At 40.5% G+C, this 13365-nt stretch overlaps 1 protein-coding gene across 1 annotated transcript in view; it reads left to right on the top strand.

Annotated features, from left to right (window-relative positions):
• The window catches only part of GUCY2C (guanylate cyclase 2C), a 72267-nt gene extending 62395 nt beyond the window's left edge, over positions 1 to 9872 (top strand). The window contains 5 exon segments of the mRNA XM_033116054.1: positions 627 to 801; positions 3218 to 3316; positions 4781 to 4875; positions 6483 to 6559; positions 7655 to 9872. Coding sequence (XP_032971945.1) covers positions 627 to 801; positions 3218 to 3316; positions 4781 to 4875; positions 6483 to 6559; positions 7655 to 7829 — 621 coding nt within the window. The 3' untranslated portion in view covers positions 7830 to 9872.
• The last annotated feature ends 3493 nt before the right edge of the window (positions 9873 to 13365 follow it).

Below are 13365 nucleotides of genomic sequence, written 5' to 3'. Positions count from 1 at the left end.
ATGTGAACTATGCATATGATTATGAAAATAAAATTAAAAGGGAGGACATTTTATCAAAGAATTATATTTATAGAATACTGTTAATACAAAAATACTACTTATTACAAGAAAAGTGTTTGGTGTCACCATACCATAAAAATGTGTATTATATGTTGGAGGAACCTACAATTATTTTTTTCAAATAGTATGTGAAAAATGATAAGTGCCAAAGATGACTTTTCTGGTAATTAAAGGTATTCCTAAAATTATATAAAACTAGTCACGTTATTTAAACAGTCACAGAATTGTCACAACATCTGGATGATTTATATTATTATGAAGTACTTTCACATGGTTAAAATTTTTTATAACTGTTTTATCATCCATTTAACTAGACTATTACATTGGTGCAAAAGTAATTGCGGTTTTTACGATTATTTTTAACCTTTTAAACTGCAATTAGTTTTGCACCAACCTAATATAAAAACCCTGAAGAAATTAGCATGGAACTGGTCTTGAACTGGTCCCAGGAAAAGTGTACAGGGCTAGGCTCATACCAAGTTCTGAAAAACTTTTGTATTTGATACGTGTTTAATTACTTGTGCCTTTTGAAGCGGCAGATTCACTGATGAGAAACTACTCCACAGGTGGAAACCATTGGTGATGCCTACATGGTAGCTAGTGGTTTGCCTAAGAGAAATGGCAATCGGCATGCAATAGACATTGCCAAGATGGCCTTGGATATCCTCAGCTTCATGGGGACCTTCGAGCTGGAGCATCTTCCTGGCCTCCCAATATGGATTCGTATTGGAGTTCACTCTGGTATGGAGTTCAGCCTTGTGGCAAATGGGAACTCTTGGTTCTGTGCAACTAAATCAGAATGGATAAAGGGTCTTCAGATGTGACCAGTTTTCACATGCGGTCTACTCTTGAATCTCTCTGCCAAAAATGAGGTCTCATTACACATCCTAACATAATTTGACCCAGTCTCTAGAAAGTTCTAGGAAACATCTTTTTAGCAACTTTGATGAACACCAAACTTGTAATAAGATAACAAGCTCCAGATTTCCTATTTAAATCACTATATTTACTGTTTCATTTATCTTTTCCCCATTCCTTCCCTCTCCCCCATCCCCAATTTCTGTATTTTTTTCCACTAAAATATTATAGTATCTTAAATAGATTAGATTATCTACGGAGGGGGAAGAGGGGTGAAGTTATAATTCCCATAATAAATGGGCATTTATATTCCCCCTCACCCCGCCATGTGACCCAGGGAAAGTACGTGGGTCACTGCAAAGATCATGACAGTTAATCCAGCCTTGAATGTAGAGATTTGAGATGTGTTATAAATATAGTTGGAAAGGAACTCATAAGTCATCTAGATTAATCCTTTACAGGGCATAAACTATCTTTAAGTTCTAAAATAAGTAATAACGTAACCACTTTTAGAATAATCCCAGGATTCCCTGAAAACTCACTATTTCCAAAGTCAACTCACTCCATTATTAAATAGTTCTAATTGTTAGACAGACTTTCCTTATGTTAAATTAAATCACATCTTCCTATAATTTCTGGTCATTGCTCCTTTTTGTGCCATCCGAGCCTCACAGAAGACCCAGAGTACAGAAAAGCCGAAAGATCACTCCAGGCTTCGTGGCAAGGACCAGACAACTACATTTGCAAAAGTCATCGTGTATTCACAGTGCCTAGCACAGAGCCTGGCACGAAATATTTATTGAGTAATGACCAGTGACATTCTCTAAGTGACAGTAAATAGAAGTTAAAAACTGCCGCCACATCTCTGATGGCCAGGAGCATAGCTGTGGACTGTCCCGATCGTGTCCACAGACAGATGTCACCGATGTTTCCATATACATATGAGGGAACTTTCTGAGTATCTCCCTAGCCAGCAACAATCTCTTTTCTGATCCATCACAAATGACCAGGCCTGGAGGAAGGCACAGCAGCAGGTCTGACTGAACCAAGTCAGAGAGAATGGACCTCTGGGGTCCTGGCCTAGTCTCTGTCCCCTGTGAACCTACTCAGTGCCTGAACTAACCACCACGGCCCAGGCGCTACCATACTGGGCTGGAATGAGAATAGATATTAGGCACACATACCTAATATCTAGGTATTATCTTAGGATTTAGCCTGAAGAAATTTAAAGGTTGCTGTTAAATATTAATAGTTGAAAATGAGACATAATATCAGCACTTCTAGGCCCTTCCCAGGTTTATCATCCATTTTTGAAGTGAAGAGTCACTTGTGATTAGACATAAGGCACAGATCAGAGATCTTCTGATCAAGTACCTGCCTCTACTGCGCCTGCTTTTGTTTTTCGTTTGTTTCTTTTTTATTTTGTATTGTTTTGCATTGAACCTAACAGGGAAGGGTTCAGCACTCAGGAGAACATCCCGTGTTTTGATTTTTTTGTGTGTTCATAAACACAGAATATTTGTAGGATAAATCTATAAAGACACTCATATAGATCAAAACCCAATCAACCAACTAGAAAATCAGTAGTTACCTCTATCCAAAACCAGTTTTGCAGTTCCCGAGTTAAATTGAACTTCTAAAATCTTTAACTCCTTGCATTCAGTCGTTCCACACAAATACTTGATTAAACAACCTTTCCTCCCTGCCTAATATGCTACTGTGCGGTTTTACTTTGGCTTTTGTTCTTCCTGTTAGAATGTCCCTGTGTCACAGGCTCCCCCATCCCTCTGCATTCAATGGTGCATGAAATGCTCAGGGAAGATAATGCAAAGTCCTTGGCTTCTGGGCCTTCCGTCATCATCCCACCAATCCCAGAAATGCCACTCGGACTACAATAAAATTAAATAAAACAGATTTGGCCATTGAGCCTTCAAGGGAACTGTGCCGTCCAACAGCTCAGAGCTCAGGGCTGTGTGGCTCAACACAGTAAACAAGCAGTGGGGTCATCTTCATCCTTCCTGAGAGCTTCTATTTAAAAATACTATGAAGGACTTCCCATCTTTGCAGTCCGGATCTCTGGTGCCTTCTTGGTTTGTGCAAGTGTATTTTCTGTGCCAGAGCAAAATACTTTCTGAAAGCATGCATCGAATATTGATGCTTCCCTCACTGAATATATTATTCACTTAAAGCGAAAAATCAAAGCTCGCTTTTTACACCCTCAGACACTGCTCCATAAAATGAAGTTTTATGAAAGAGGCTGACCCACCTTAACTTCATTCCTGCTTTCTGTCCATTTCAGGTCCCTGTGCCGCTGGAGTTGTAGGGATCAAGATGCCTCGGTATTGCCTGTTTGGAGATACCGTCAACACAGCCTCCAGGATGGAATCCACTGGCCTGCGTAAGAAGGGAAATGGTTGTCTTAGAGGACAAAGATTCTGTCTTCCAGCAGAAGGGAGCTGTAGGGTAAAATGCACAAGTGCCTGTGAGATCGGGGTACCCTTCACATTGACTGAACATGAGCCTGTGTCAATGCAGTCCTTGCTACATTTGCTTTTGTTGTTGCTGTTTACTGATAATTATTCCATTGCTCCTTTTTGGCTCAGTTTTAGACTGCTTCTATTAGTTTTTGTTCATTTGCAATGCATGCAGGCATGCTTTACCTGGAATAGTCACAAAATTTAGCATAGATGCATTTAAGTTAAAAAATATTCAGTGGACGAGGTATGGAACATACAAATACATCCTGGTTCACTTTCCTATTTTATTTGGTTTCCCTGGGAATTGGTTCTAGGAAAGAAAAATATGTCTTTGTTATATGCAAAAACCTGTATTGCGTTTGCCTGGCAAGGTAGAGGTATTGTGTGCTACCTGTAGTAGATGCCCAGTAAATATTGCTGGTAGTGATACCAGTAGAGATATATACTGGAGAGAATGAAAGCATTGGTAGATGTGCGTGGGGCTTACAAAAACACAGGTGACAGAATGTTATTTTGGCAGTCTACTGACAATCTGATTCTAGTTTATACTGAAAAATCATGATGTAAAGGAAAGAATAAGATTGCGACCAGACTTAAAAATCAAAACCATGTAAATCATTGTCTGTATAAGCTAGCGGGGAAAGTTAGCTCATTTTTAGGCATCAAAAGTTAAAGATATAAATTGAGGATGGGATACCAACCTTACTGGAAGGTTTCTGGAAGGCTTTGAGATGATGGATGTTAAGCATTTAGCAATCCTCTGATACTTGGTAGGCATACAATATGGGGTTGCCATTATCCTTACTATTGTTAATGTCTGTGGCATCCAAAACAGGAAAAGGTAATTAATGTACAGCAATGGACCTAAGAATGGGAATATACCCTCACCACTTATTTGTGAGAAGGATAAGAATGTCCCAGAAGAGTAAAATTTGAAAAAAATCAAGACCCAATAACTCTCTCCTGAATCTTCACCCTGGTGCCAACACTTAGGCTACTTATTAGAACTTTTACACAGGGACCCAAAAGCAAATTCCAACTCTGAAGCTCAGCACTACAAGCTAAATCCAAAACCAGACCTAAATGGCTACCTCTCTGAGCTGAAATGAGAATCTGTAGAGCAAAACCTGGGAAGCCCATCACTCAGGACCCTGAAAGACCATGCTAGACCCTCTTTCTTCCCATGTGTGATAATTCTTCTTAGATCACTGATTGTTATTTTCAAGGGTTCTTTCATTAAAATATCTAAGCTGTCGAGAACACCTGAAATAAATGCCCTGAATCAAGGGGAAGCAAATGTGACCATATAATAGATTTCAAAATGAACAGGATTTTCATTGATCTAATGAAAATTTATATCTAATGATCTACATTTGCGTCTCCAGCCTTGCGGATTCATGTGAGCGGCTCCACGATAGCCATTCTCAGAAGAACTGAGTGCCAGTTCCTGTATGAAGTGAGAGGAGAAACATACTTAAAGGTAAGGGATCCACAGGGACAGTGCCCAGAAAAGGCACTCCGCGACACATGTGGGTCACCTCCTTTAAGACTGGACACCCAGTGGTCAAGTAATGCTGAGGAGCATGAGATGGAGAATCCTTTTCTGTACTCCCCACATTTATTACCCACCATCCGCAATGATCAGCCTTTGTCCCCTGTAGGAGAAGCCACCACTGAAGAGTGTGAACTCAGAACTTTCCTTTACTTCAAAGAGCCCTTTTGATATTTTGAACTATGACCACTATGTTATAAAATGCTGGCACCATTTATTCCACATGTATCCAAGTTTTACCCCCAATTCCTTCTTTGTACCCGAGAGCTACATCTGGTCCAGGACTAACTTCAGTCAAAGTCCCCGTCTCCTTACATCCTTGCTCTTACTGCAAGATGCTACCACTCTCTTAAGACCACCTCTCTTGCTGCTTGCTTTATCATTCTGAAGCTCTGGACCAGAAAATCGCAAGTTGTGGCGCCAGGCTTCTGACTCAGCATCATCTGTGTGCTTGTTAAAATGCAGACGCCTGGACTCTCCACCAGGTCTACTAAGACTCTGCGAGCGTAGATCTGGAATTTATAGTTTTAACAAGGATTCGAAATGATTGTTTGAGAATCACTGCTCTAGACTGTCCATGCTATTCCTCACACGTAGAACAGCCGCCCTCCAAAACCACCAAATGCCTCCACATGGCTCTCAGGCTGCTTTTCAAAAGTCATTATAATTTTCTCACAACTGGTCTGAGCCAACTATTGACTATGAGATTATCTGTCTCCAGTAGCCTTTATACTTCTGCTTCTGGCCTTTATACTATGATTGCAATTTGAAAAAACCTCCTTTTTTATAGTAGGGTCCTACATCACACGTGCTTTTTCAATCCTCCATAAATACATTTTTTGCACAGAGTATTTCCCCTCAAACAAAAGTGGTTTATGGGTTACTACAGTTCAAACATAACCAAAAGAATCCCACAATTTTAAAAAATGAGTGGTTTTTTAAAATATATAATCATCTGTCTCCTTTTCAAATACCAGCTCCAGCAAAAACAGGATTTCCAATAAGTTTACATTCATTTTATAGCCTCCAGATGGGCTCAGCAAATATCTCTTAATGAGTGTTTATTATGATACACATGTGTTTATAATTTAGACACTTAAGGTAGTGAAACTGTGGCAGAGTTTTGTGGCAAACTTTGTGGCAAAAAGGGCTGGAAGAAAAGATGGACAATGAAAACCAGTTGGATTTGTTGGTATAGCAGAACTGTAGATGAATTTTCTTCCTTTTTAATTTAGAGTTCTTGTGATTTTTCTATAGTGATATTTTGAAATGCCTTTTGGAAAAAAAGAAAACTACTTTGAAGGAAACATGTCTGGTGAATGAGAGCCTTGTTTTTAAAAAAGGCTCTTGGAAATAAATATTGTCTAGAGATAATACAGATCATATCAGGAGCATGTGCTATACTGAAACATAGGCACTGCTGAGAAATGCAGAGGTGAATGTCTCTTGGAAACGGAAACTTGTCAGAGCAGTGGGCTAGAACTGAACTGTCTCATTGGCCTTCACGAGTACACATACCTTTCTTGTCTCTCTAGGGAAAAGGAACTGAGACCACCTACTGGCTGACGGGGGTGAAGGACCAGGAGTACCACCTGCCAACTCCTCCCACTGTGTAAGCTGCTGGGTGTGGTGGGGACGTACAGATGTGTAGAGGTCTTGGCTTTGTCAGGTGTGCTACATACAGCCAATTTAATTGTTGGCAAGTGCTTTACCAGTGGCAATGATATACTGTATTGAGTACGAAGCCAGGGACTACACACATGAGTTTAGAAGCCTCCCTTCCCTGGCTACTAGAACCTGGGCATTCCAGGCATGCTCAGGAGAACAGAGGACAGGTGAGAGAGCTCACCTCCTGCATGTCTGGTTCCCACAGGAGTACAGCATGCTGGAGGCAAAGACGCATTTCCACCCCTGCCTACAGCTCTCTACTGTGCCACCTGTTGAACATGGGAACTCCCTCAGCCCCAGAACTACAGTCTGGGTCTTCCCACAGAGTTTGTGTTCTCCCTGAAATGAGGAAGACAAGGTTTCAGGGCTAACTGGCAGCTTTCAGTTCCCCAAACGTGACTCAAATGGTCATAGAGTTGCATTGGTTGTTTCAGTCAATTGGGGCGTTTGCTATGGTCGAGAAACCCTGTCTGGCATACTCCTAGAGCCTGAACTCTGACAGGTGGGAAGGCTGTAGAGATGCCAAAACAACCCACCTCTTCCCAGGGCGAGGGGCAGGGGACTGGACCTCTTACGAGGAGTGCCCCAGGTCTATTGCAAATTCTTGAAACCTACCATCCATTTTGAGTTCTCCCCAGACAAGATCCAAACTTCTAGGAATGTGTGGGGCCAACAAGTTTTCAGGGTTGTACTGCAGGGGCCTCGCATTGTCCTGGCTTCTTTACCCTCCCTACAGTGACGTATGTAAACCTAACAGCATTTTCAAATTCTGGCAGCATGGTGTTTCACTTTGAAACTGAAATATAATTTTCTGCTTGACATATGTTCTGCTTTTTCTACAATTACTACACAGAGCAGGATGACAGTGTGTTAAGCTCATCCAAGGCAAAGCTCATTTTGTATTCTGCAGACTTCCTGTGTTTAGCACAGAGAAAGTCTTCAATAAGTATTTGGTAAACTGAACTGATTGTCTGGAGCTAAGGCATATTCTGTATGAATTACTGAGAAGTTCCATTTTCCCTTTCCACTCATTTTCCAGGGAGAATCAACAGCGTTTGCAAGCCGAATTTTCAGATATGATTGCCAGCTCTTTACAGAAAAGACAGGCCACGGGGATAAGAAACCGAAAACCCACACGGGTAGCCAGCTACAAAAAAGGCAGCCTGGAATACATGCAACTGAACACGACAGATAACAACAGTACCCATCTTTAAAAACCTAAATGGGGTCAGAGGACTCAGGCAAATGAAGGACAGCTGTACTTAGGCAGTGGCCTCAAGGTTCCTGAACACCTCCATTTCCGTAAGACCTCAGTGGAACAGAAGAAGGGTCAGATGCATTCTAAGGAGCCTTGGCTGCCCTGTCTGGAACATTTTTGGAGAATATTCTGGAACGTTCTGGAAAAGTAAATTACCTTTTACTCTGGAGCCTGATCTTAATATTTGCTTCAGGGAACTTTAACCTGGGGAAGAAGAGAAATGAATGTACTATCTCAAAATTGAGGAGATTTTGTTCTCATTTCATTTATTTTGTTTTTGTTTTGTTTACTGGCTCTTTTTCCTTCTGTATTCATGATAGAATTTTTTAAACTGTCACAATTATATTTTAAGTATCTTATCCATTAAATTATATTTAACTCAAAATTTTTGCAGAAAAATATGCTGCATATAAGTCAGGACTAAAAGTTAAAAGTTTACTGAGTCCACCTATTCCACCCATTTTCCTGAAATGCACCAGCCATCATCTTGTGCTCGCTGAAAAGCTGACTGAATTCCCCCACACTGAAGCAGGGCAAAGCTAGTGTTGTTGCTCAGGGCTCAGAACCTTGACATTCAGTATCTCCTGTAGCACATGAAGGGATTTTGTGTCTAGCCCTCTACTAGACACAAGAGGCAGGCAGGGCTTGCAACTGTCTCAGATCTGGGATAAAGTCAAATCCTGTTTATCTGTAAAGACAGTAGTACTTCAAAGTACAAATATCCCCTTCCAGCAGCCATCTCCTACCCCTTCTTGTGGTACCCCAGCATGACTCATTTGCTTGAAATCTATGGGGAAATGGCAAAAGTCAACTAACTGGTGTTGAGTAGACTAGAATCAACAAAGGCAAAACAAGCATGTAATATTTCTGGCACTACCTGCAGAACTAAAACAACTGCTTCAAACATATTACTCCTCACCCAGGTCTCTACCCCAAAAACCACTCTACAGATTAAGAAACATGTGTCTTCTTCATCACCTAGAAAAGCAGAAAATCAAAAAGTAAATTATCTCCTGATTTACAGGTTGAGAACTTAGTATACAGCAAGAGTCGTTACTTACAATCCAGAGGTTTATAATCTGTGCCTCAGTGTGCGGCACAAGAAGACATTTTGCATGGGGATGAGGTTGATGAGGTTGTGATGTAAAAGTTCCTGGTCATTCATTTAATAAACATATATTGAGCATCTTTTCTCATTCTAAGAACTCGGCTTAGTGTTGTAGTTATGGAAACATGGTCTCTGCCGAGCTTTGAATTTTATAGGTGAGAGAGAACTGTAAAGAGATAAATGGGTTTGGGTACAAAGCAACATTCTTGACAACAGACATACTTAGCAACTCTAAGACCAACCAGGAAAACTCAAAATCATCTTTAATGCTAAGGGGCACTGATAAAAACAACTTCTCAATTGAAAGCTCATGTTAGTCTTCTATTGTAGAATCTACATGACAGTGAAACATTTCTTAACCTTGAAACAGATGTGTGGCCTCCGCTTGTCCCCCTAACTGTGGATATATGATGCCAGTGACTAACAGTGGGACCCAGGCAAGGGTCAAATTCCTGCACTGCTCTTTTCTAGCTGTGTGTTAAGTAATGTTTCTAAGGTCCTGGTATTTCATTAATAAACCATGAATCATAATATGCACCTAAAGGAGTTATTATAAAGATTATTTTTTAAATGAACTTTGTCAAGCAGCCGAGCATAGTGTCAGCCACATAGTAGGTTCCTGACAAATAACATTTACCTTCAACTTTTTCCATCTCTCTACTTGTTTTATAAATCAGAAGTAAAACAGTTCAAACCTGGGACGTCCATGTGCACAAAGTATACATAATTTATTTTTAACATTTGATTATAGAATTTTTAAAGTGTACACATAAGTAGAGGGAATAACTAATGAATCCCTATATAGTCATAATTAGTTTCAAGAATTATCAACTAGGGTTTCCGGGCAGGAATTCCTGCCTGTTCTCAGGATTTTTTTTTTCTGCTTTCCCGTTCCCGAATCCTGAGATATAAACTGTTTTCTGTTCTCCACGATGAATCGTTCCCACAAAGTGATGGCTGATACTACCAACCACCTGGTTCAAGGAGCCAATTTTCCCGATTTCCTGACCAATTTTTCTCAGGATTTGGGAACGGAAAAGCAAAAAAAAATTCAAGAGAACGGGCGCTGAATTCCCGCCCAGAAACCCTATTACCAATATTTCCAGCCTTGTTTCGTCTATCTTCCACCAACCTTGTTTGTTTTGACGTATCATTTTAAAGGAAATCCCAAATATCGTATCTTTCACCTATAAATACCTCAATATACCTTTATAACAGAGGATTGATGAGCTTTTTTTGTAAAGGGTCATATAGTAAATATTTTAGGCTTTGTGGGCCAGATTGTCTCTGTTGCAAATACAGTTGACTCTTGAACAACACAGGTTTGAACTGCATAGGTTCATTTTCATATGTGGATTTTTAAAAATAAGTATATTGGAAAATTTTTTTGGAAATGTCCTTACTACCATGACACGGTCATATCGATTACACAAGGCTACCATAAAGCAAGCATATTGCTGCTTCTTTGTTCTCAGTGCCTGAATGCTTATACCTGTAAATATGAATTTTCTTTTTCACATTATCATTTTACTTTTTATGTCTAGTGTTAACAATGGATATAACATCTGCAGTGTTTTGTGTCATGCAAGACAACAGTAATGTAGGTACTGACAGATGATTCCCCTTGTAACCAGATGGCGTAAACGTAGGGTATCTATAGATATAGTACAGTACTGTAAATGTATTTTCTCAAAAAAAGGTGAGAATTTATTCGCAGTTGACCTACCCTATAATAAATGTTAAATGAAGTTCTTTAGACAGAATGAATATGATACCAGATAGAAAGTTGGATCTTCACAAAGAAATTGAGGAGTACTGGAAATGTATTGTATAGAAGTATAATAGATTTTTTCCCTATTTTTAATAATTTTTTTAAAAACTCATGTTTACCTTCTTGTTTTGAGTTTCCTGTTGGATAGTACAAATTTAGAAAATTAGAGCTTTGTATTGGTATGTTGTCTGTGAAAACCAACTCAGTATTCTGTTAAACAGGACAGGACCATTTTGAGCTGGTTCTGCAGTTACAGATGGAGGGCAGCTTTCCAACTGTGAGACCTGCTAGGTAAAAGCCTCTGTAATTGCATATGGTCAGGGCTAAAAAAAATCACATGGAGGTTTTTAACCAGAGCCAACCTCCTCAACGTTAAAAGCCAAAACACAGAAACAATGAACTAGAAGTGGTATGCTCTGTTGTTGCTGCTGAGGAAAGAGTGAAGTTAGAGGAAAATGATGGGATCTCTTCACAGCCTTACTGCTAAATTGTTAACAGAACTTGAAGCTTGAGGGAAAAAAACAAATATATCTTTGACTTTTGAACTTTCAAACCTTCCTGTAACTCTTCAGTCCTGCCTCAGACATTATACAGATTATCATCAGTGTGCTATGCATTGGTGCCTGGATTCCAGGCAAGCATAAGACCTCCTCAAAGAAAATCTCTCCATTACCAGACTGACGCCTCTCATAACCACCACTTAAAATTCATCATCATACTTATCAATACTAGTTGACTCATCATAAGGAACCAAATAACTAAGAATACAGGTCTCCTTTCTCTTTTGATTCACTTACGCTATAAAAACAAATGATTTTCCTTTGTTCCTTGGAACACTTCTGGGTTTAGCCTAGACTTGTTTCCACTTTGCAAACTCTAAGACCCATGAATAAATCGCTGTCATTTATTTCTAGCCAAAGCCGCCAGACTCTTTTTGAGTTTGACACTGCACTGCCACTTCCCAGGTTTTCCAGGGAAGGCAAATAAAGCATTATATCCCTCTAGTGACAAATTCCTGAGAGAAGAGTCCAAACCTATAGACCAACTAAAGTGAGGAAAGAATGCATACTCTTATAGTAAATTAGAAAAGATTGACAAAACTATGACCTAGAATTTATCTATACCTTGGGAAAATTGATGCAGTTCATCTGTAAAAAGCAGTAAAAGAAAGAGTCAAAGTGTGAGTTTTCAGTGAGACACCACTGAATATGTGGTGTATTTTCCAACACCAACAGCCAATTCTCTGACACGAACTGGGTGACCAAGATTTCAATTCAGTTCTGACATAGTGGGTGTTAGCACCAACTCCACAGGTTAGGGGCCTAGTCCCACATGATGTCTTCCATTTGAGGTGCCAGTCACACATCCCAGAGGGCCACCCTTGTGATTGAATGACTTGAAATCAGAGGTTCACACTACACCCTCCTCAGTTTTGGTAATTTGCTAGTATGACTCACAGAACTCAGGAAAACATTTACTTATGTATGCCTGTTGATTATATATATGACACAACTCAGGAACAGCCAAATGGAAGAGAGGCATTATCGTGCAGGGACTCTGGTCCCGCTCCCCGCATAAGAACGCAGGATATGGTGAGGCCAAAAAGGAATACCAACGGATCCATAGATAGGGGAGTCATACCGCTATATTCTCAATGGCAGCTGGGTTGGAGACACAGGGAGCAAACATCTGCCAGTACCTCAACAAGGGGTCTTCCTGCACCCCAGTCTTGCTGGCAGCCGGGTGAGACACAGGAAGTAGGATCCACACGATCAGCAATCCGCCGTCTGCTTCTCTGCCTGCCTGCCAATCAACCAACCAACCAACCAACCAACCAACCAACCAACATAGCCACGGCAGTTATATCAGTGGCTAATTGGCTAACTGGTTACGGCTGATGTCCAACTAGCCACAGCTGATGGCCATCCACTACCCGAGCCAGCACCTTTCCACGTGAGGCCGAGAGCCTGGAAACTACTTTCTGGGACTCTGTCCCCACAGGCATATAGGAAGGTAATGGGGGACTGGGGAAGGGGGTGTGCAGAGGATGTGTAGGGCATTCAGGCCCTCTCCAGGCTGCCACGCTTACAGAATTTTGATGTGTTCACCAATTCAGAAGCTCTCAAGACCCCGTTATTTGGGGGATTTTTGTGGAGGTTTCATTACGTAGTCAGTATTGATTAAATCATTAGCCATTGGTCTAATCTCTAGCCCCATTCAATCTCTCCAGAGGTTGGGGGTCAGATCTGAAAGTCCTATGGCTGGTTTTTCTGGCAACCAGCCCACATCCTGAAGCTATCTAGGGGCCCCCTGCCTTGGGTCATCTCACTAGCATACAAAAGACACTCTTATCACTCAGGAAATTCTCAGCATTTAGGGAACTCTATGCTATGAATAGGGAAAAGACCAAGCATATTTTTTATTATAGTATAGTCAGGCTTGCTGAAAGCGGACAGGTTGGGAATAAAGAGCCAATTTGCAACTTCCAGAAACTGCTATCTTGAATACGATGCATAGAAGGCAGCTATTGTTATTATTAGTATACTACTATATACTCATTATTTATAATTGATGTTGACTGGATACTGTATTGATATCTAGGGCTGTTTAGTG

This window comes from Rhinolophus ferrumequinum, chromosome 10 (assembly GCF_004115265.2).
Source record: "Rhinolophus ferrumequinum isolate MPI-CBG mRhiFer1 chromosome 10, mRhiFer1_v1.p, whole genome shotgun sequence".
NCBI classification, from domain to species: domain Eukaryota; kingdom Metazoa; phylum Chordata; class Mammalia; order Chiroptera; family Rhinolophidae; genus Rhinolophus; species Rhinolophus ferrumequinum.
This window is presented reverse-complemented; position numbering and strand designations above follow the sequence as displayed.